This window comes from Panthera uncia, chromosome B1 (genome assembly GCF_023721935.1).
Source record: "Panthera uncia isolate 11264 chromosome B1, Puncia_PCG_1.0, whole genome shotgun sequence".
Lineage (NCBI taxonomy): Eukaryota > Metazoa > Chordata > Mammalia > Carnivora > Felidae > Panthera > Panthera uncia.
This window is the reverse complement of record NC_064811.1, coordinates 11,038,741-11,064,185: the sequence shown is the minus strand read 5'-3', so window position 1 is coordinate 11,064,185 and position 25,445 is coordinate 11,038,741. Positions and strand designations below refer to the sequence as shown.

The following is a 25,445-nucleotide window of genomic DNA, read 5'->3' as shown; positions in this document are numbered from 1 at the left end:
TTCGTTTTTCACCACAAACAACATCATTCACAATGATAAGTGACCTGGGAATGCCCTTTAGCAGGCACAGGTACAAAGAAACACACGTGTCCCGAAAGCGTGTTACACAGGCACACTCAAGCTCACTACGCACGTTTGTGTAGGTCTCACTTGTTGTTGCTGTTTTCGTTTGTTTGTTTTTTTTTTTTTGTTTTGCTCCTTTCCTCTCACCTGATTCTGACTAATGCATTCTTTCTGTGTTGTATCCATCTTTGCAAGTGACTCTAAATCCTTCTGAAACAAGATGTTATATAGTCAATAAATCTCTCTTAACACAAATTCATCACAAGTCAGCCCTTACGAAGAATGATTGGAATCTAAAAAATCAGAAGTTTTTAAACCAAAATCTGTCTTCTATTTTCTTTACACAAATACCCACAAATGTGGATATGTTGTATCTGTCGTTTTTTTTTTTTATTATTTGGTTGGATTTTTTTGAACGGAATAAAAGACAGCCATGTTTGCTTAAGGAGTTTTTCCTTTTAAAACCAAAATACCCTTTTGCTTCCTACTTAAGCTCTCTGATCCCCATCACCATCCCACCAGATATTTCAAAATAAAGTTCATCTCTGGGCCTAGAACCAGCTGAAGAAACATGCGTTTAAGAAAGCTACTCAAAATAGGCTTTGTAATGAAAGAAACATTTAAAAGATAAGTAAACAACGTCCAGAAAAAAAATGAATGCATTAATGGATCACGATCAGAAAAAGTTCTCAATTACACAACAACCTTGTAGCTCACGACTGTCTGCAATAACTCGTCCATCGCCAGTTTTTCTAGCACATCCCACTGTCTTCAAAGGGCCCATAGTTTCATGATCCCCAGATCAGCTTCTGCTCTTGGCTGTGTTTACCCTCTGTAGCCTGGCCTTCCAGGTTAAGCTGTTATCTAGAGGCAGGTGACTATCTCAAACGACCTTTGCTTTCTCTTCTTTGTATACTTTCATTGCCCTTAGCCTTCCAGACCTGTGTCCTGACTCAGATGGAGACCAACAAGTGGGCAGAGCAAGGCAGGCGGAAGAGGATGATGGGAGATAGGTCTGGAGATGACAGAAACGAGCATTTCCTTGTTTACAGCTGCTTGATCGTGGCAAATGTCCTTGCTGATAAGGGCAGCGCCCGGCTCTGGGGCACACAGGAGCTCCAGGGTTCCTCATAAATGAAGTCCCCAATCATCACATTGGCATTTGAGGCTCTTCTGGGTCTCTGTTCTCACTTTCATGCTTTGTCCCCATTGTCACCGCTGTCCCCACTTTGGCTATTCCAAGTCCCACCTACCACTGAAGGACCAGAGGGTGGAGGAGATTTTCCCCAAGCCTCCTCTCTCACCGCTCAATTTTACACCTGCCCCCCTCAGTTTTTCTTCCAGACCATTGGTCTCTATGTCCAGTTTAGAACTTAGCATATTTTAGCCCGTTCGTTTCTAGAATTCTTGGTATTTTGTGTATGTGTACACATGTCATTTCCTTTCTTGTATCCTTAGACATGTAGTGGCAGGGGGCTGTGACATATTTACCTTGGTTTTCCTCTACCTTCACAGAACCCAGTTCGGTGACTCACACATAGGAGGCATTACAAACGTTTACTAAGTGAGTGAGCAAAGAGAGAAAGCATGGAAGAAAAATTAGAAGCCACCAAAAAGCCTGGGTGACTCAGTCAGTTAAGCGTTGGCTCTTGATTTTGGCTCAGGTCAAGATCTCATGGTTTGTGGGTTTGAATCCCATGTCAGACTCTGTGCTGATAGCAACAGAGTCTGCTTGGGATTCTCTCTCTCCCTCTCTCTCTGCCCCTCCCCCCTTGCTCTCTCTCAAAAATAAATAAATAAACATTAAAAAAAGAAGCCACCAAAAAGAGAGTAAGGGAATCCTATCACTGTCAGTAGAAATCATGAAAAATCATGTGGAATCATGTCCCCCAGGGACAGCGGGACTGCAGGGACCATGAGGCTTGGAAGCGACAGTTATCTTCTCAGACGTCTGGTCTCTTTCCCTCCTCCTCCTGTTCACTGCCACCATTTCACTATAAATCAGTGCACATACGCTTCACTTTTATTTGGATTCAATACCTCGGAAATCCATGAGAAATAATGCTTCCCACCAATGTAAGGTAATGTCCTCATTCGTGTGCAAGCTAAGAGGAATAATAATTGTCTTGGAAACCATCAAGCTAAACAAATTTAGGAGAATGACCTCTTGGCTGATCTCAGTAACTTGTTTCTCTTCATTTCCATTACCCTTCCCAGGTCCCCTTTATCTCTGGGCTTTCCACCCTTTTCTGATTGCGAATACCAGTGGTGTTTCGAGGATGGGATGGGGTAAATGCAGCTGCAGAATTCCTTGTTTCCTTTGTATCCCTCCCACTTCCTTAAACACACACAACTTAGCATGGTTAGTGTTTTTCCACGTGTGAAACCTTCTCTGGCCCCCGTTCCCAGGAAGAGCGGCTCCCATGTATGTCCAGCTTGGAGTCAGTCTGTTGGTCAGGTGCTCATCTCCCTGAATTGTGACAGCATGTTCCTCACACACCAGCCGTATGAAGGCACAGCTTTTGTCCAAACTCATGATCAGATCTGACCTAGCACCTCAGTGTCTGGCTCACACAGGCGTATTTAAGAGCTGTTGAGTGAATACAGATACGAGCACGAAGGAACGCATAACAACAAAAAAAGGAAAGTTATCACTTTTGCTTACTTGCAATCAATCACTTAGTATCTCTTACCTTTAGTTTTTGACTTTTGAGAACTGTTAAAGACTCTGGGGTGTGATGATTCTCTTAAATAACAAGCAAAAGTGTAATTTTATGAAGATTTAATGAGACAATATCATTGCCAGCTGATTTTATCACTCAGGGAGTTTAACAGAAAATTTGTTAACATTGTCTTTAATTTGCTTAAATATTTATGAACATTGCTTTCAGGAGGATTCTTATCTGGGGTTATTGTTTCATATAATTCATCTTGGTGTGGTTTCAACCATTTGGTGGTTCATCTTGTTTTAATAGATTCTGCTAGAATTTTCTGTAAATGCTTTGGAATCTGAGTGGGAGTCTCTTTGGATCTCATTGCTGCTTCCTCCACCTTCCAAGGCCCCAGATTAAGTCAAAGTGTCTGCCACAAAAATCTTGGAACATTCTGGATGGCAGTCCTGATCACAGCTCGTCGTCTTCTGATATGGAATCTAGATAATCTGTGTCAACGTACAGGAGAAATCCGGAGAACAAGCTGTCTGCCCAACCCGGGTCTGAGAAGAGGCCGTTCTGGTCGGTGAAGAAGATCTCCAGCCAGACTTCATCTTCTGGCTGCAGATAGATGACCGTGGACCCCGAAGCCACATCATGGTTCCCAGTGTTGGCGTCAAAGGTCTTTATCCGGTACTGCCCGTTGTGCACCAGCCCGATTGCCAGATGCTTATTCGCCAATGTGATATCATAAGAAAAGTAATAGATCCCTGGGAAGGCACAGATGAACTTGCCTGTTGCAGGATTGTAGTGCTCTCCCTCATTGAAGAGGACCTTGTTAAATATAATCGGTAGCCTTTCTTCTGGGTAGCTGGTTGTGATGCCAACAGAAAAGGCGGATTTGAGCACGATGCTTCCACATCTGCAAACTCCAGGCAACCCTGGATCCCCTTGCTCTCCTCTGTCCCCCTTTGCTCCAGGAGGCCCAGCTGGACCTACTTCTCCTTTTTCTCCCTCTGGTCCAATGGGTCCTTTCTTCCCAGTCTCTCCTTGGTCCCCCTTCTCTCCAGCAAGGCCCAGTGGTCCAGTCTTACCTCTCAAACCTTTAAAAAGAGTTTACAGTTTATTTAATAGTTCCTCTAGATATACAGTCCCAAACAGCATGTCCACACAGTGCCAGCACACCCTAAATTCGTCTCTCCAGCCAACTTTCAATGGGACGCTACTAAATACTGATGCATCTCTTAAAAACCATCACTGATGCATTAAAATACAAATAGAAGATTTTCATCAGAATTTCAGGTGAATTTTCCTGAGTATATGAAAAATCATTTAAGTGCTATTTTGGTGATGGATCATCTGCAACTAAATCAGTCACATACAGTATTTGTCACCACAGGAGAAATTCAATTGAGCGTAATGATATTTTCCAGAGTGGGGTCATGGGAGCAGACAGAGCCAGATGAATCCTTAGAGGTTATTTAGTCTCATGTCCCACCCTACTTCTATTAGTTTTAATAATAAAATAATTAATCAAAATTAGATGAGCTCATATTTATTCAACATTTACTATGTACCAGGGACAGCATTCTATTGACAGGCATTGGCTTCTTTAGGACTTGCAACAACTTTATGAGTTAGGAATTATTACTTCCATTGCAGATGGGGAGACTGAGCTACAGAGAAGTTGGTTTGCTCAAGGGAACAAAGCTAGTACGTGATGGATCTGTGATCTGAACTCATGCCTGCCTGACTCTGGAGCCTGAGCATCTCCCCAGGGCAGCAGCTCGAGTATAAAGAGCACCTGCCACATAGTGAGGGTTCAATATGCTACAATAACTGAAAAATAGTGATGCCACCGCTATGCAGTAGCTCTTTTTTGGAGGAGAAAATCGAATCCCAGAGAGGTGGAGAAACTGGCTTCTGTAGCAAGCTAGGACTGGAATCCAAGTCTTAGTGTAATGATGCTTCCCCTCCATCAAAGTGCCTCTTACCTTTGGGGCTGGAATCAAGAATCCTAAATTCTGTTTGGCTCTGCAGCTAAATGGTTGTATCATTTTAGGCAAGTCCCTTAATTTCTCTGGGTCTCCTTATATATAGAAAAGACATAATATCTGTGAAAGGATTTCAACAAATTCAAAATCACCACAGTGAAATATTTTCTGTTTGTCCAAATCTTTACATCTACAGATCAACCAAAGGCTAAATGCGGAGAACTTGTGATCGTCGGTTGAAAGGGATAAGCAACATCTATTTAATTTTTAAACCGTATATATAATAACAGTGACTTAATAGCATAAAAATGTCCTTTAATTTTTATGGTCAAATCCGTTCCATAGATAGTGCTTGTATAATGATACACCCTCAAAAATATCCAAATTATAGGAAATTCATGAAGGACTTTTGTAGTCAGGGAAAATATATTATGGATATACTGTGTACTTTCGCTCTTAACTATGTATTTGCTTTCAGGAACTTTATTAAGTTGAACATTTTTATCTTGATAGTGCTTTGGTACCTTTTATTTGAAAATTACATGCACACCAGTATATGAGTTTAATTAATTTTCAGTTTGGCAAATTTAGGCACGAAATGTTCTGGATAATGAAAATTTTAGAATGAATGCTTTACTCTTAAAACATCCAGTATTTTGTTTTAATAGTTTTGGAAAGAGGTTGTTTAACAATTTATGATGCACCAAAGATTTTAATAATGAACGAAACCCCTTTTTTTGGTGACTGGGATCGGTATCGTTACTGATCACAGAACTGTCCTAAAGCTCTGGATGGCTTTTGTTGTGAAGTTGAAATTCCCCTGGTCCCGGCCAGAATATACTCTGGTATTGATTTCTTGAAATGAGGCCATAATAGTGTGATCTTTCAATGTTTGCTTCTTTCTGGTAGAAATAAAACATGAATACAATTTTATGTTAAATTTACTTTTGAATCAAGGACCACAAATTCTAAATTGTTATTTTTATCTTCAATAGGAGCTTAACTTTTGCTGTCTTCATGGATGAAGGTCATGAGTGACCTTGGATGTATAATAGAAAAACTTTTTGGCATCAGCAACAATTTTGACTATTAAATTTCATTATGTACTCCAATCCTCCTGTCTCTATGACTTTGGGCAAGTCACTTGTCTGTGTTTCAAATGCTTCAATACGAAGAACTGGATTTAAATCCACTCCAAACCTAGTGAAAAAAGCAGTCAACAGTGGCTCAGCAGACCGGCAAACTTTAGTTCATCCATGGATTCATTATGTGAATTTGAAGAAGGGGCTTCATCTCTCTGACTTGTTTCTCAGTCCTTGAAATGAAGGTGTTGGACTAGGTTGCTTAAGGCCTCATCCTATTGAAAATTCTTTGAGACAAAACCACAAATGCAATTTTACAATGCTAGCCATGGAAAGATCTTTACCATCTCAGTGTTTGGGTTTCTATAGTTATTGAATTAGAAAATCAGAGATGAGCTGTAGTAACTTGAAGTAATTCTTCCTATTTGCATGAAGGGTTTTCACCTGTGCTAATGGCCAATTAATGAATAATGGAAAGAAGGGATAAATCAGTCTCCCTCTTCCTATTTAGTTAGACATATGATTACGTAGAGGGAGAATTATGGAGTACTGGTTAGTCTATGTTTAGGTACTAACACTTGGAGAGAAAGGATTTCTTAGTTCTCCATGAAATAGGCTTACAAAGATTTCTTCTTCAGTGTTATTTTTTTCTCCCATCCATCCATCCATCCATCCCAGGGTTTGTTTGTGCATGCATACATACATCTAAACTGTGTAATATTGATTGATCATCTACTACATGCTAGGCACTATGCTAGGGACTGAGTGGGACATTGATATGAATGACACCTATTTCACCCTCAAGTTAGCTGTTACTACATATTACACTGTGATCTGCAAATATGGGTCATAGCTAAGTTCATGAATATCCAAAGCCATATAAGAAACTAGAGTGATTGGTTTCATGAGGTGATTCCAGTGCTATCTGAAGATATTTATATGGATGTGCATTCAGATTAAATTAAATGGTACTATTCTGCTACAACAGTAATTATGACAGACCAGTGAAGGAGACATATTTTTAATAGAAAGTTTCTAATTCAGTATGATAAGCTCTGTATTTGTAAAAATATGCTTGATTCTGCTTGTGCTTGATTGGGATGGATGTGGTGGGGATGTTTACCAAGGGCACATGAAGGAGAAGACATTTGTGGTGTCATTAAAGGGGAAAGAAGAATCAAAGACTACTAGCCATGTTGTGCCCAGTTTCAGATGCATTAACAGCTTATCCCCAAAACACCAGGGCTCTGTTACTGTTGTTTGTAAATAAGGTGTGTTTTTCTTCATTGATCACAAAGGCATTCCTACCTTTCTTAGACGTTCTAAATCCTTATGTGTGTATGTGTGCATATTGGATTTAAATAATCTCAGGTTCGCAAAGTCATTTTATTTCCAAATCTCAATTTTTCCATTGTAACACAATTATTGCTGATTATAATGTTTTCTAATAGGCTTATGATAAACATTAAGTATTAAATGTAAAATTCCCGATGTAGTAAGTTCTTAATAAATGGCTATGATAATGATGATGATGATGATGATGAATATTGTAATTATATGTTTCTATATTGGCCTTCCACACCCAAATGTTTATCAAGGCAGTGTCTTATTCATGTTTGTGTTCTTCTTGTCTAGAACAGTAATATCAACCAGGGACAATTTTACACTGCCCACCAAGGAATAGTTGGCAATGTCTGGAGACATTTTTGTTGTCATACTTGGTGGGGGTGCCACTGGCAGCTAGTCGGATGCTGCTAAATGTCCTCTAATGCATAGGATATCCATCCCACAGTAAATAATTATTTGGCCTGAAATATCATTAGGATAGAGGTTGAAAAACACTGGTCTGGAATAATACTGGATAACAACAGGTACACAAGAAGCTTGTTGAAGGACAATGCTTGGGTGTACCCATGAATACGGAGGTGTAGCTGACCTCATATGGTTAACCTTGTAATAATTATGAACAATTCAATTTAATCTGAATGCATATCCACATACTTTTATATTTAAAAAATGTTTTTTTACATTTATTTATTTTTGAGAGACAGAGCACAAGTGGGGGAGGGGCAGAGAGAGAAGGAGACACAGAATCGGAAGCGGACTCCAGGCTCTGAGTGGCCAGCACCGAGCCCGACGCGGGGCTCGAACTCACGAACCATGATATCATGACCTGAGCCGAAGTCGGATGCCCAACTGACTGAGCCACCCAGGCGCCCCTCTACATACTTATATTTTTAAAGATTTTATTTTTTAAGTAATCTTTACACCCAATGTGGGGCTCAAACTCACAACCCTGAGATCAAGAGTCTCATGCTCCACCAAGTGAGCCAGCCAGGCACCTCTCCACATGTGTATTTTTAAATGATATCAGAACTACTTAATGAAACTGAGCGCCCATTTCGAGTTTATTACATGAGTTTGGATATTCAGCAAGTTAGCTATGACTCATGTTTGCAGATCACTGTGTGATATGTAATAAGAACTAACATTTACTGAGTGTTTACCAGATGGCAGTTACCCTACTGAGTGTTTTCCGTGTATTATTGTATTATTAACTGTCACAATCACCCTTACTACTCCCAACCTACAAATGAGGAAACTGAGGCTTCAAGAGGTTATTGGTCCAAGGATACTAAGTTAGTAATTGAAGGAGCCGAGATCTAAGCCTCAATCAGACTGACTCCAATACATGCTTGTGGAAGCACTACATTATTGCTTCCAGACACAGTAAAGAAACTAAAAGGGTTGGTCGTATGTAGCGACGGTCCTGTTATTATTACAGGATTTCAAGGCTATTCGTGATCATGACACAGCGGTAAGTTGTAGTCATAGGTGTCACCATAGATTAAGATGTAAGCTCCAAATTAAAGGTTCTTTATCTGATGTTGAACCTTTACCTAAAGGTTTTTAATCTAATATTGAACAATATTCACACATTCGGTAGCTACTGATTTTCCAAGTATTTTCTGCAGGACAAATTCAGAAATGAATTATTATCCAGTAACTTGCATGTATATTATGCTGCTATTTCACGTAACACCAGTAAATCAGGGGCAATGACTAGATAGAGACATGTTTCTTAGACTAATTGACTTTTCTCTTCCTGTCTTTTGTCTTAGCCTTTACACTCGGAAACTTGTTTTTAAAGATTGATGCCACATCGCTTCCTCTTTTAGAGTTAACCCAGCTTCTCTAGAATTTCAATTCGGTTTACTCTGAAGGATTGCAGAGTCTGGCAATCTTCCTGGGCCAATTTATTTGTGGGGGGGAAAAAAGTAAACATTCCTGAAGTAGTAGGGAGCAATTGTGTTGCTGTTAAGGGTGATATGAATGTACTTTTCTAGCTGGGACAAGACAGGAGGGAAAGAGATGAGCTACGAAAGGTGGGCTAAACAGTGCTATTGCCATTTCATCTGTGAAAAATAAAACCTAGAAGTCCTTTATGCAGCTTTGCTCAGGATATTTAGTACAGGTCAGGATGGCATCTGTGCTTTTGGCTCCTAATTCCTGCCTCTGCTTCGTCTGTCCATTTCTCTTCCTTGTCCATCTGTCTGTCTATCCATCCATGCCCCCGCACATCCAGCCATTGCCTGCTAGCTATAACAGCCCCGTGGCCACGGGCATCAGTGTTTGAGTCCAGCTCTGCCGGTCACTAGCAGTGAACTTCCGTCTTCAGTAATTAATTTAACCACGTTATTGCTCTGTGTTCTCATCTGTAAAATGGGATAACCAAAAGAGTTGTCATTGCCATCAAATAAGGTGTAGGTAAAGAGTTCAGAGCGGTATCTAAAGCACAGTAAGGGCTCAACACATTGTTATGATTGAGGAAGGTGAAATAGAGAAGGGATTTCAGGAGCAATTCCCATTAGAAAAGGCAACAGAGAAAGGAAGCGGTTTAAGGCGGGGGAGGGTGGGTGGGTGAACGAGGGGTGTTTCATGGCACTTCATCGTTCATTACCTGCAGCCCCCTTTTCACCTTTCTCTCCTTTCCTGCCGTCTCTACCATCTCGTCCTGGAAGGCCGATCCGACCATGGGGCCCCGGGGAACCATTCGCTCCAGGGGGTCCCGGAGGTCCAGGTAAGCCAGGGATGCTACAGATATATCTTGGGGAGTAGCTCTCTCCTTTGAACTGATTACCCCGAGGCTGTCCACTGGCACAAATGGCAAAACTTGTAACATAGAGCAAGATAAACATCTTTGGCTCTGGAAAAGAAACACAGGGACATAAATCCACCCTCTCAGGTGGTAGTTTTGGCACAAATGAACATGAGGGCGGGCATTGGCAACCGCGTACTTCAGCGCTCGCCTCTCCACGCATGTATAAAACCTCAGTTACCTCTCGTAATTCCATTGGAAACTATTAACACATTACTGATAGAGGGTTCTCAGTGTCCCACACAAGGGTTGGTGGAGATGAAGGGTTAAAAAAAATTCAAAATAAAGCCACTTGTTGCATTTTTTCCTGTTGGCTCGATGATGGACTTTGAAAAATGATGGTTTCTTCTTGCAGAAATAATGCATTATTTTTAGAAAATTAGAAATGCAAACGAATAAGGTAAACATCAACAATATTCCCACCACTAGAGATAATTATTCTTTACATTTTGATACAGACATCCTTCCGGTCTTTCTGTCTATGCTGTGGAGGAAAATGATATTATGCCCCTCCTGTATGTCTCCAACTTTTTTTTCCCTTTACAATACATCATGAACATCCTCCCATGTCAAAAATTATTCTTAACATTAAAAAATGTTGCATTTTCTGTACTATTCTTTGTGTACACAATTCTCCATTGTAGATATTTCCTTCCAGTTTTCTGCCAATATAAACACTATGCTAGGCATCCTTATATCTAGTCTTGGCATGCATCCATGGTCATTTTCTTAGAATTTGTGGGTTTTTTTAAGCAGGAGAAAAGAAGTGGCATTTTCAGGAAAACCATGTTTTTCACTTGATAATCATGTGTAAAACCAATTAGTGTTAATTGGAGTACTGTGTATGTCCTAAGGAGGGGGGGGGGTCAAACTTTAATTTAAAATCTGCAGAATACAATGCCCTAGTGAACCATTAAGCTGTTAGCACCAGGGCTCAATTAAAGAGCTGAGTGAAATTAAACCATGCATGGTGTCACATGTGCCTAGGGAGGCAGACAACAGGTCTCTTTAGTTGTGCTCTAATAGGACTTGGTTTTTCCCTCCACAAACAGGATCTGAGAATGACGGATCGTTTATTAGCATGACGTTTGGCATATAAACTGAGTGGTGGGCCATATGGGCTGGGACACCTGACTTTCTAGGCTAAATGGTCCCTAGGATTAGCAGCTTCTTGGATGGGAGAATGTATGCATGTGGTTTTAGGGCAGTGCAAATGAATAGTTTTGGGGTAGTTGGACCTGTGCTTTAATAAGAAATCTCAACATCGCTTGACGTATATGCCTGGCATGTACCCGCCCAAAGGAAATAATCATGAAATGTAAAAAAAGCAATCGGATGGGGCTTCCTTGCTTTCTTACAGCCACATCAGAAAATTAACCAGGCACGCTGTACCAGTTTTATGATACCATGGGGAAATTGCAACATCTTGGAATTAGACCTAGAAATTTGCCAGAGCATAGGAATGACAAATTGAGAAAAACACAGCGTGCACATGTGATTCAAAATAAGTCTGTTCCTAGAAATCTTATTAGTGAGAAACTGAAGCAACTTACCCAGATATAGGCCCTGTATCCTTCACCAAATCTCCACGTCACCAGTGTCTCTCCCCACCGTTCTCCCTCCCCCACATCCAGGAGAATATTTTTGCTGTGCACTGTCTGCTTATAATAGAGCACAAATTCAACGTTACTGATTCCATTGCTCAACTGGGATGAAGGCACTTTCTGAAAAGCCCGGTGGATCTGATAAAGATACCAGCCTTTTCAAAGGTGTCCCAGATGATAGAAAATGAAAGAACATTCTATCCATACCTCTGCCACACTTAAAACAAAACTGTGATGATGAAATTGCTAGCTTTTTTGTGTGTAAAAAATGGATGAGAGGAGGCTTTGAGAAAGAATTTGAAAGAATAGAACATGTTCATAGGAGATACTCATAAAAGTTTAAATGTTTAAATGTTTAAAGAGACATGGGATGGCATGAGACCTATAGCTGAGACCAGCACTTGATTCTAAGATGAACTTGAAATTACTTGGAGAGAAGGCGCTGTGGGAAGTGGCTTCTCAGACATTACGATGGAGAAGCTGAAAACACAAACACGCCAATAGTCAGGGATCAGTCTACAAAGAAGCTTGGGGTAAGGCTCCAGGTTATGGTGAATAGAAAAAGCAGAAATTCTAAACATGTGCTTGGAAGAAAGGATATTAATATTTCTAATAGCCAGGCAAAAAGGTGCTCAAAGGAGGTAAAAACTTAATACAATTGAAACAGATGCATTCATGTTGTATGGAAACCAATTTTACAATAAATTTCATATATTGAAAAAAAAAAAAAAAAAAAAAAAAAAAAAGCCAAAAAAAAAAAAAAAAAAGAAACAGATGCATTCATTGAACAAATGGTTTGCCTTTCATTGACAAATGCATTAGAATATTGTCTGTATGGTAGTCTAAATGCCGGAAGCATCCCCAATTAGAAGTTTTGAAAGGCTCTCAAAATGATTATCCATTAAGAGTCCTCATCAGAATCGAGGAACAATGTGTTGTGCTGCCTGACACATAATGACAGAGTGGTGGTAACTGGCCACTTGAGTCTCGGGACTCAGTTTATCAGGATGACAAAGGAGTGTGGGTTATAATAGAAAACTACAGTGGCATCACCCTGCCATGTTTCCTCACTTTACTTAAAAGCCAAAAGTCTCATGGTACATGGTTCAAGGGTCTACTGGATTGGGCACCCACCCTCCTTACTTCCCTAACTTCATCCTCCGCTACTCTCTCTCCCTCTCTTCAGCTCTAGTCTCTCAGGATGCCTTGGTGTCTCCCAAAGACACCAGGAATGTTCTGCCTTAGGGCCTTCATGCTGTCTCTTCCCTCTGTCTTTCTCTTCCCCAAGTTGTCTACATGTCTCACTCACTCATCTCCCTCTTTGAGTCTTTGCTCAAATGCCAACCTCTCCCTGAAGCCAATTCTTACACTGTATTTAACATTGCCATCTGCCATCTGCCATCTCATACCTCCACCCCCCTCCTTCTGCTCTATTGTTTTCTATTCTTTGTACCCACCATCTTCTAACTCACTAGATTATTACCTTTATTATGATTTAAAAATATGGTATATCTCCATCTGATGGAACGTAAGGGATGAGGGCATACAGCAGGGATCTTTGTCTTAGTCATTGATTTCTACAACCATCTAGAACAGTGTTTGGCATAAAAAACTCACGCTGTGGACAGAGAAGTTTTTTTGTTTTGTTTTTTTGGGTTTTTTTGGCAGGGTGAGGTATGTGTTTTATGAAAAACTAAATGAAAAACATGGGAGAATGGAATATGAGAATATTATAAGGGAAAGAGAAAAAAGAACTTAAATATTCAAGGGGTCTGTGGGTCCCTCTCACAGTGTTTAAAAATACAAACAAAAGACTTCAGTTGTTTCAATTTTGCATAGTCTAAGTATTTAGAAATATTTTAAATAATTACCTTTTTTTTTGGTACAGATAGAACATGCACATTTATAAAATTAAAAAAGGGTATGCAATGAGAAGTAAATCTCTCCCTTCCTCCCAGTCTTCCAGACATGCAGTCCTCCTCTCTAGAGGCAATCACTGTTGCTAGTTTCTTGTGTGTCTTCTTCTCCACTTTGGCAAAAAATATGCAACTTTCTGTATCTTGCTTTTTCAGGTACCTAAGAGATTTTCTGTTATCAGTAGGTAGAGTTGCCTCATCCTTTTTTTTAGTGACTATAGAATATCCACTATATGGTTGTGTTACATTTAACCTGTCTCCTACTGATGGATATTTGGGATATTTTCATTCTTGTATAAGCAACAGTACAATAAGTCGCTTTGTGTGTGTGTGTGTGTGTGTGTGTGTGTGTGTACATAGTTTATGATATGAGCAGAAAATAGCTTCCCCCAGTTTGCCTTTGTATTTTGTTCATGAATTTTAAAAAATTTTTATTATAAAAACATTTTTGAAGTTCAATTTATTCCATTTAAAGGGCCTTCCTCACTCCACGATACTAAAAAAAAAATTCTCCCACTTTCAGTTTCTTTGTTGTTTCATTTGTTCACATTTAATCTTTGACCCATTAGAATGTTTCTGATAAAAAGTGTGAGGTAGGGATCCAGCTGTATATTTTCAGCAACTTATATTGAATAATCTATCCTTTGCCCACTGTCCCACTGGGTTGCAGTGGATTTGGTTATTTTGGCTGGGACTGCACTATGTGGGTCATGGTTTTATAAACATTATAATATGTTTTAACAGATTTATTGAGATTTAATTTACACACCATAAATTGGACCAATTTAAAGTACACAACTCAATGTATACTATACTCCAATTTTAGATCATTTTCAAAACTACAAAAAGAAACCTCATCCACATTTGCAGTCATGCCTCATACAAAGTATTTTGAAGAATTACATTGAATATGCAAATTTATGTAGAATATGTGCTAAAATGTATTTTTTCCCACATCACGCTCCTTTGGAGTGAGAAAATCAAAGCTCTGGAAATATTGTTAATCTTGTGCAGATCTGTCTTGGGATGCTAATGTATCCTATTTTTCTGTAGGGATTATAAAGTAACAGGTTTTCAGTTTTTGAAACTTATATTTACTTTATGGTACTATAGATTTCACACTCTTTATGTCAAAAATGTGTTTTGAATGTGTAAGGCAGGAATGTAGCATGTAGTGTTTTCTAAGATTTTTAGTGATAGAACCCTTTGTTCTTGCTAAACTCATCATGAAAGTACTTGGAGAAATACTGAATAAATCTCTGCAAAAATTGAACTTTTAGAAAATGTGTCCACTGGTTGAGATCTCTTTGTAAATAGCATGTTTTTACTTATTAAAAAAACCCATGTATATACAGTCAACTAATATTTGAAAAGGAAGCCAAGAATACTTTCTGGGGAAAGAATAGTCTCTTCAACAAAATGGTGTTGGACAGCTGTATATTTGTATGCAGAAGAATGAAATTGGATCACTAGTTTATACCACTCAAAAAATCAACTAAAAATGGATTAAAGATTTAAATATAAGACTTGAAACTGGAAAACCTCTAGAAGAGAACACAGAGAAAAAGATCCTTGGCAGTGGTCTCCCACGCCTGCGTATATATCCAAAAGAAAAGAAAATAGGATATCAAAGAGCTATCTATATTCCCACGTTCATTGCAGCATTATTCACAATAATCCAGACATGGAAGCAACCTAAATATCCACTGGCAAATGAATGATAAAGAAAATGTGGTATATATACAATGAAATATTATTCAGCCATAAAGAGAAGGAAATCCTGTCACTTGTGACATAACGGATGAACTTTGAAAGCAATATACTAGGTGAAAGAAGTCAGAGAAAGACAAACACTGTACGATCTAACTTATATGTGGAATCTAAAACACTGAACTCATAGAAACAGAGAGTGGAATGGTGGTTGCCCAGGGCTGGAGGGTGGGGAAAATGGGGAGATGGTGGTCAAAAAATACAAACTTTCAGTTACAAGCTGAATAAGTTTTGGGGATCTAATGTGCAGCATGGTGTCTGTAATTAATAATACTCTCTTGCATGCTTGAAAGTCGCTAAGAGAAGAGATGTTACTGCGTGTTCTTAGTGCACACGAAAAATAATAATTATGTATGGTGATGGATGTGTTAACTAACTTATTGCCATAATCATTTCACAATACATATATGTATCAAACTTTTACATTGCATACCTTAAACTTACACAATGTTATATGTCAATTATATCTCAGTAAACCTGGAAAAAACATACTCGGTAGAATGTAAAATGGCACAACAGCTGTGCAAAACGGTAAGTTAATTCCTCAAAAAACTTAACCTAGAATTATCATATGATCCAGCAATTCCACTTCTGGGTATATACGTAAAGGCACTGAAAGCAGAGACTCAGATATTTGCACACCCATTCTCATCATAGCATTATTCATAACAGCAAAAAGGTGAATTAGCGGATGAATGGATAGACACAGTATAGTACCTACATACAATGGAATCTTATTTGACCATTAAAAGGGAATTTTGACCCATTCAACAACATGGAGGAATCTTGAAAACTTTGTTAAGTGAAATAAGCCAGTCACAAAAGGACAAACATTGCATGATTTTACCTACATGATGTATCTGGAATAGTCAAAATTGGAGACATGGAAGGTCAAATGGTGCTTGCCAGCAGCTGGAGAGTGGGGTGGGGGTTAATATTTAATGAGTTCAAAGTCTCAAAAAGTTCTGGAGATAGATGATGGTGTGATTGTTGTACAACAGTGTAAGTATCCTTGCTGCCACAGAGCTGTATACTTAAAAATTGTAAGTTTTATGTTACGTATATTTTGCCATAACAGAAAAAATACTAAGTGAAAAAAAAAAAAACCCAGATGAGTTGGAATGCAGGGAACATACTAGCATTTTTATTACTGTGCTTTATTTATTTATTTATTTATTTATTTATGTTTTTGTTTTTTTTTTTTTTAATTTTGAGAGAGAGAGAGAAAGAGAGCATGAAGAGGAGAGGGGCAGAGAGAAAGGAGAGAGAGAATCCCAAGCAGGCTCCATGCCATTAGTGCAAAGCCTGACGTGGGGCTTGAGCTCATGAACTGTGAGATCATGACTCGAGCCAAAATCAAGAGTCAGACACTTGATCAACCGAGCCACCCAGGCCCCCTGTGCTGGGTGTTTTAAAACAGCATTTACTTCATCCCTAAACCACTCGTATACAGTAGGTGATATTATCTCGATTTTACAAACAAGATAATTGAGACTCTGAGGGTCCAGGTCCACACAGCCATAAAAATGGCACAGGCAGGATTTGAACTGAGCTCTTCCTGTCTCCAAACACTCGAGTTTTCCCCCACATCATGGGAGGGAAACTGTCACATCACTTCATGACAAAGGGCTGACTCGATTACTAGTTTGACTCGAGAATGTATTTTGCCTGGAAATCATTAGGGAAAAGATAGGTAACCAGGCGTGGCCAAAACGTGACATATCCTTGGCCCCCAGAGGAAGACATTTCACAATAGTAGGTTTTATCCTTCCCTAGCTGCCCTAGGAGTGACCCTAGGAGTGAGCAAGACAGGGTAGAGAACTTAGATGTTCATATACCAGAAGCTTCTGTTATGTTGGTTCCTCATCTCTGTCTTTGGGGCTCCAGTTTTCCTCCTCAGAAGTGCCTCTCCTGTTAGCCATGGAAAACCTTCCCTTCTCCTGTCACTATGCGGCGTGCAGCACCTCACAACTACGCTGTGTTAGGACTGTCTATCTCCTTGCTTTTTCTCCACCGAAATATAAACTCTGTATCGCTAACATTTAGGACCAAGACTGGAGAGGCTCAGTGAAGGCTGAATGAAGAAAGCATGTATTCCTCAACATTTAGTTATATCAACAGCTCATGACTGATAAAGCTTCGACTGCTTTATGTAAAGTGCTATGACGGCATAAGAGTAAAATATTCTGAGAGCTGGCAAAGATTTTGTAGCCTACAGAGCAACGTTAAGTCCGTATCATCTTTCCAAAGGACCCCCTGTGGTCGATTGGACAGGGAACTGATGTCTCAAGAAGTCAGGTAACTTGTCTATGGCCACAAAACTACTGTCAGACCAGAGATTTGAACTCAGGTCTTCAGTTTCATGGATTTTTCTTACAGAGCTGTCTGTTTAATAAACTCCAAAGCTACCATCATGAAATGGGCCACTGCATCTACATTTGCCAAAGTTCTAAAAAAAAAAAAAAAAAGAAACACCATACCTTTCTCTGGGTTGGTGGCTTGCTCCAGGATTCTAAATCCACAAGAGACTGAGGATCTTTCATGAGAGCTTCAGCGAAAAACTTGCTTTGGTACCAGACAGAAAAAGAGATCCAAGTTCTCAGAGGTTTCCAAATAGTTGTGCTAAAAATAATTTTCTCCTTTAGTCCCAAAAAGCCAGAGGTCCTGGAAGTCATTCATGGGGTGAGGCTCAATCAGGGGCTGGTCAAAATTACGGTTTTGTTTGAGATAAACCTGAAGCTCCTGCTTTCTTTGACTGGTGAGTTTAGAGGTGTCTCCACCTCTGTATGTCGTGGCCTCTTTTGCAGATTTGTTTACTTAAGTTTTTCCCTCTTAATTTGTTTTCCACTGAGTGGAAGTTTCAGGAAAAAAATTACTCACTGACTGGAAATTAGTTGTTAACTTAGAGAAGAGAGTCATTTCCTAGTTGAGAATTTTCAAGGTAGAATCTTCAAATTCTGGAAATTGGGTGGTGTCTCGTGGACTAAACAGGGAGAGGTGGTAAATATTCTTGGTCAACATGGCAGGAAAAGGGCCCCGCATCCTATGTGCTCCGAAATGGAAGAGGGTTATGAGTACTGCACTGATCTTTTCTTTGTTTTCTGCTGAATGGATAAATGATTGGGTATTTTTAGAAGACTGATATGTCTTTGTTACTATAGAGAATTGATCATAACAACTCAAAAAGCAGAATGGTTCTCCAAAGCCTGTGACTGCTCATCTTTGGTGTAATCAGTTTCTTTGTTTCCTTCTGATACATACTTCTTACATCTCCTTAGCAACAGCAATATATAATTCATGATGTCATTTATGGAAATTCAGTGTCTGAAAAATCTTGTTTTTATCCTGCTTTCCCCACCATTCCTCTCAAGCCATTGAGAACGCTAATTGGAAGAAGTATTTTCAAAGTTATCGAAGTGAACACTGATGCTAAGTTTGACCAAGAAGATGGATGGGATCCCCATCTTGATGATCTTCATTTTACCCTAGCTGTCCACCCTCCCATCTGGAGGAAAATGGTCTTTTGGATTTGTTGGCTGTCCAAAATATGAATGCTATCATAGGGTAGTAAAAACCATGCCTTGGGCACAGAAGTGAGACAGTTATTTTCTGCCTAGTTAGAGTAGGGTTTTTAAAAATTGGTCAATTTTACATACAGCATTGTGTAAGTTTAAGGTGTATGGTGTTCTTTGGTATACTTAAATATTGTAATGTGGTTGTTATCAAATTATATAATTATAGTACAATAATATTATCTATATTCATCAAATTGTGCCTTAGAGCTCTAAGGTTTATTAACCACTCGTTACAAGTTAGTACCCTTAACACCATCAGATTTTATCCCCTTCCTTCCCTGATTACCATCATTTTATCGAGTATGGTCTTAATCAGATGGAGTCCCTGGGTTTGTCTTCTCTTCCTCAAAATAAAATGGCATCCTTCATTATTTCTAAGCTTTCTCACAGTTCTTAATATCCCCTAACAATGTGTTGTGGCTGATGAGATGGAATTTGTAAAAAATGCCACTTCTATACATATGGGTAGAGATACAAGTACAGTTAAGGAGACAGTTACTGAGAGAAGTCACTCAAGTGACTCTTTTAGTGCTGTGCATACAAGGAGGTACTTGATAGTAGCTCGATGAAGGCTTTTTCCTCTTAGGAATTTTTGGCTGGAGAGGTGTTGAGATTATTTGCTTAAAGCATCCATGATCTTCTGGAAGGAAAGAACCAAGGGTCCAATTCCTCTCCATGATGCAACTTCAGGGAAGTTAGTCATGGACTACAGGGTTGGCCTGGTCCAAATCCTGTCATCCAGAAAGGACACCCCAAGAAAGGACACGGTGGATTACAGAATGGAATTGACCAGGAGGTAAGTGGGAATCTGGGCCAAAAGGTCTAAAGGATTTTGGGGTGGCGGCTTTGGTACAGTGTATGAATGAGGCTGCGAATTGGTCTGCTTTCAGTCATTCTGTCAGAGCAGGTATCATTTGGGGGATAGTGGTTAAACACATAGTGGTGAATTAAAAGGATCATTACACTGAAACTTAGGAAGGGGGTACTATTGGGGTCAGCAACAGTATCTCCCACAAATGGACAAGCATCTGCTGGAATGTGCGTGACTAGGGTTCAACAATGTCATGAATTGGTGACAGCTAAATCAACGGTGGGGGGATGGGGCGGACAATTAAAGGTTTTGTTTTGTACATCTTCCTTGGAAGTAGGTTGGAAGTTGGGATGACCACTTTTGAAGCAAGCAAGCCCCTAGAATTCTTGGGTTGTTCATGGAGGGGAGTATTTAGGTCTTGAGTAGTCCATGTGCTAATAAAAGTAAATGGGATCCTAGCAATTCATTGAAATAAAACCGTATGACAGTATTGAAAAACCGCATGACTGTATTGAACTTGAACAGGCAAAGCAGGTCCCTGGGGCTAAATGCTTCCATTAGCTCAGTACCAATATAATGTCACACCATAACACTTTTATGTGTAAGATGGCCTTGACTATCTGACTTGAAGGAATCTCCCCACTTCTGACACTGAAGTGTTGTAAGAGGCTGAAATAGAATATCAGTCCTTACAAGCTTAATTTCAGGTGTTTTAGCCGTTTGATGTGTTAATTTATTTATATAAAGTAATGACTTCTTAAAAGACTTTTCTCACTCATTCTGTGAAATAGCACAATCTCTATTAAAGAACTTAGAAGTGGTTTGTTGACTTCCAAAACAGACAGATGTATTTTTGTGTTACTGCCTTCCCTTGGCCAAGTGTTGATACAATTTTCGGGCATTTATATTCTCTTTCCTGTGTCATTTGCAACTTCCTTAATTTCTCTTTAATATTTGATGATAAAGTTTCTTGTATTATTGAGGTATCATGCATTTTTCTGTTTTGCAATATTAGATTTTTAAAATTATTTTTTATCTCAGATAACTCCTTATTAACTGTATCTTCTCGGACATCTTCTTTCCAGAGAGAACTAGCCTTTGAAATTTTCTCCTAGAGCATTCAGAGCTCTGATGGGGCTACAGCTTGTTAGTGACTATTTCACTCAGCTTTTCTGATGCTTATTTTAGAGACAATGGTGAAAGTGATGGGTAAAATAATATGCTGAAGCTTATTTCATTAGCTTAGAGTAAAAAAATCATATTCTGTTTTTTCCTGTCAGTCATTCCAAGGCCAAGGTCTTCCTCTGCCTTGCCTATACAGAGAAGTTTTTCCTCTCAGCTTGTGCTTTTGTTTTCCTGTATCCTTGACTCACTTTTCAACTGAAGTCTGTTCAATCTAGATCAATCCAATCAATATCCACAGAGCATCTAACAATGCGTTGGTTCAGATCTCAAAGAAAGGGTTCAAGTTTGTAGTTTTGCCAATTTCCTCGGTGTATAAACACTCCCACGGTGAGGGTGCATATATTTTTCTGAATTAGCATTTTCATATTCTTTGGCTAGATACCCAGTGGTGGAATGATGGGATCATGTGGTATTTTTAATTTTTTTAAGAACCTCCATACTGTTTTCCACAGTGGCTGAACCAATTCACATTTTTACCAACAACGAACGAGCGTTCCTTTTTCTCCAAATCCTTGCCAACACTGGTTACTTCCTGTCTTTTTGATGTTAGCCATTCTGACAGATACAAGGTGGTATCTCATTATGGTTTTGATTTGCATTTCCTTGATGATTAATGATTTAAAACAACAACAACAACAACAACAACAACAACAACAGCCAAACAAACTTCCCATCATGGCTTATTTCAAGCCACCAACCTGACCTTGACTAAATGCAACGTTGGGAAGATATTTGCAGAACTGGCTATTTTGTTAGGTACTAGAATTATTAAAAAAAAAGTTCTAGCTGATATATAACGAGCACTTACAGACTAAGACATTACATCAATACTTCTTTTAATCTTCATGATAACCTCTTGAGGTGAATAATTTCATCCTCCTCCTTTTATAGATGAAGAATGTAGGCAGTCTAATCCACAGTTGGCTCACCCAACCACATTACACCATATACCTCCCTGGGTGTTGCTAACTTTAGGTCAGGTTTCTGCATCCAAAGAGCTTTCAGTCAGGTGGAATGCCCATCTGACTCCTCCTCCCCAAAGCACTAGATTCTGTCCAGAATCTAATCTCTTTCTAGTCACAGTGCCTTGCTTACTTCATCTTCTCTGGCTTACAAGTTCCTGATAACCATGTCTTCCCCATGCCTCTTTCTTCACCTGCTCACATTTTTCATCCTTATGCATTGCTTTGTCCAGAAAGTTTCCCTGATTCTCCCCATCAGGTACAGCTTCTCCTTCCCGGGAGCTCTCCTGGCACATTATTTAGATCTCTCTTATGCATCTTAGCTCATGGATTCTCAATGAGATCTATTGAATCAGCATACCAGCAGATCAGATCTAAGCATCTATATTTTTCAACAGCTCCATGAGTAATTCTGATGGATAGCCAGGTTTTGGGAATCTTTGCCTGATCTTCTATTGTTCGAATGATGCTCTGTCTGTTAGTTCTTCTAAACCAGGGTGTTTTAATGATACAAATCTGGTCTTCTCCCTCTTTCATATTGTTTTTCTATTCATTACCTCATCACATATTTATTTAAAATTTTTTTTAAAACGTTTATTTTTGAGAGGCAGAAAGAGAGACACAGAATGAGTGAGGGAGGGGCAGAGAGAGAGGGAGGCACAGAATCCGAAGCAGGCTCCAGGCTCTGAGCTGTCAGCACAGAGCCCAACACAGAGCTCAAACTCACAAACAGTGAGATCATGACCTGAGCTGAGGTCGGACGCTCAACCGACTGAGCCACCCAGGTGCCCCTGATTACCTCATCACATATTTATTGAGCTGTTACTATATGCTAGACATTGAATGCTTGGTCTTGGTATTCAAGGGAGAGTAAACACAGAGCCCTTATAGAGGAAAAGTCTACTGGAAAAGACAGACATTCATCAAATACTCACAGAACTATGTTTAACAAGATGACTTATCATCTTGGAGTTTCAGATGAGGACCCAAAGTAGGGAATAAATGGGCAATCGGTTCCCACACATCCACTTAAGACTTGCCAAAAATAGCTGGACCAGCATCCACTTTCAGTGCACATAAGAGAAAACTAGAAGTTCAAAAATGATTAATGGTTGAAGAGAGGCTTCAAGGTAGGGAGATAATAGCTGATAAGGAAGTGCTGAGGAGCTCTCCCCTCCATTCCGATAAGGGAGGTAAGAGAAGAGTGACACCAACTTTCCAACCAAGTGGCGAGGATCCCAAAGGATCACTGATAATGTGAAAGGTGCCTGCAAGAAAGAAGCTGTTTATTCTCCAGTTGGATGTTTAGCTAAACTGTGAAACTGAAAGCTTTGCAGCTTTCGTGGGATCAGAGACATGTGATAAACAAGTTGTGGGGGAGCTTGGCCCACCCCTAGAGCTTGATGTCTTATGTGATCATAGAAACCAGAGAATTCTAGTTCTGTAAAGGCAGAAGGCCATCAGAGAAGAGAGCCAGTAGAGGGGTAGCCATTGGAGAGGCAAAGAGCCTCTCCTTGCCTTCTCAAGAGGCAGATGGTGCTGAGATGCAGGTGGGGTTGGCCATTAGATGGGACCTTAAGCCAGGATAGAGTCCTCCTAGGGTGAGGAAGCCAGTAAGAAGCCAGCAGCTACATACAGAACCTGAGGCTGGCGCAGGGCAATGCAAAATACCAACCAAGGAGTGATTCATCCATTCAGGGAACTCTATACTATGGAGGTCTTTCAGAAAGCTTCTACCGGCCCTGGGAATATGTTCAACTAGAGAGAGCTGGCATTTGAAGACTTGGGGTACAGCCATGTGTGCGAGGAGAGAACCATGCAAATAGCACGTATTGAGTAAAAATACTTTGTTTTTTTTTTAAATATGAAATTTATTGTCAAATTGGTTTCTACACAACACCCAGTGCTCATCCCAACAAGTGCCCTGCTCAATACCCATCACCCACCCTCCTCTCCCTCCCACCCCCCATCAACCCTCAGTTTGTTCTCAGTTTTTAAGAGTCTCTTATGCTTTGGTTCCCCGCTTCTCTAACTTTTTTTTCCCTTCCCCTCCCCATGGTCTTCTGTTAAGTTTCTCAGGATCCACATAAGAGTGAAAACATATGGTATCTGTCTTTCTCTATATGACTTATTTCACTTAGCATAACACTCTCCAGTTCCATCCATGTTGCTACAAAAGGCCATACTTCATTCTTTCTCATTGCCAAGTAGTATTCTTTTGTGAATATAAACCACAATTTCTTTATCCATTCATCAGCTGATGGACATTTAGGCTCTTTCCATAGTTTGGCTATTGTTGAAAGTGCTGCTATAAACATTGGAGTACAAGTGCCCCTATGCATCAGCACTCCTGTATCCCTTGGGTAAATTCTTAGCAGTGCTATTGCTGGGTCATGGGGGAGATCTATTTTTAATTTTTTGAGGAACCTCCACACTGTTTTACAGAACGGCTGCACCAGTTTGCATTCCCACCAACAGTGCAACAGCGTTCCCATTTCTCCACATCCCTGCCAGCATCTATAGTTTCCTATTTGTTCATTTTAGGCAGACTGACTGGCATGAGGTGATATCTCAAAATACTTTTATCATGTTTTTCTAATTCTCTTACCCTGTGGTCTGATTCTAGGCATGTGTGAAGCAGAAGTAGGGGTAGGAGATGGAGGAAAAGCGGAAAACCCGTAGTATATCCTGAACTGAAGGCACAGAAAGGGAACAAACTGTGTTTTGGATGTGAGATGAAAGTTATTCTTTAGATTGGTCTTTTTAATATCTGAAAATGAGTCACAATTAAATAATGAAACTGGGTCATGTAACTGAAAGTGACCAGAAAGTTAATGAATTTGCCTGCAGTGACATGAAAGGACGGGGAAGAAAGATCCAAACACATTTGATTGGAAGAAGTGATGGGAGAAGTATGAAGTTGTTTTGGAATTATATCATATTAAGGACAGATGAGGTAATTTGATAAGTTCAGTAAACTCTGGAAACCATTCTGAAGGAAAGGTGAAGGGTGTTACGGGTGTGTTTAGCAGGAGACATAGCCGAGAGTATGGATCAGGGAGGGCATCTGACCTGAAATATGAAACAGGAGCAGACAATAGCCAGGAAGAGGGGTGAGAAAACACTTCCATGTGCAGGGGTTGCCATGTGCAAAGGTCCTGGGGTAGAAGAAGGCCATTGAGAAAGAACAAAGGAGAGCATGAGCCTAGAAGGCTCTGCTGCCCATGGAAGGTTCTGGGCTTTGTCCTGGGGAGTGGTAGGAACCCTTGAAGGACTATGGGCAAGGTTTTCTGGGTCAGGCTGTCAACTTTCCTTTAGCCCTGATAGGTTAGAACAATGGGGATGGTATACATTAAGGAGATGCCTATTGGCACTTTCTGGGCTTTTCAAGGTGAGTTCAACAAGCCATAAAGACTCAGTGTAGTTTCTTTCTTTCTTTTCTTTTTTTAAAGCTTATTTATTTATTTATTGAGAGAGAGAGAGAGAGAGAGAGAGAGAGAGAGAGAGAATCCCAAGCAGGCTCCACATTGTCAGCACAGAGCCTGATGCAGGGCTTGAACTCACAAACTGTAAGATCATGGCCTGAGCCGAAATCAAGTCAGATGCTCAACCGACTGAGCCACCCAGCTGCCAGTTCAGTGTGATTTATGAACTCATTCTGCTTTCGCTGTAG

General features: G+C 39.9%; 1 protein-coding gene across 2 annotated transcripts in view; it reads right to left on the bottom strand.

Moving 5' to 3' along the window:
* Positions 1–451: 451 nt before the first annotated feature.
* Positions 452–25,445, bottom strand: part of C1QTNF7 (C1q and TNF related 7) — a 76,845-nt gene continuing 51,851 nt past the window's right edge. The window contains exons 2-3 of one of the 2 annotated variants that reach the window (XM_049630333.1): positions 9,752–9,997; positions 452–3,817 (exon numbers count right to left, since the gene is read on the bottom strand). In XM_049630333.1, the coding sequence (XP_049486290.1) occupies positions 3,186–3,817; positions 9,752–9,989 (870 nt within the window). In that variant the 5' untranslated portion in view covers positions 9,990–9,997 and the 3' untranslated portion in view covers positions 452–3,185. Of the gene's footprint in view, positions 3,818–9,751; positions 11,324–25,445 lie in introns of those variants that run through there. The other variant, XM_049630332.1, reaches the window with a different exon arrangement.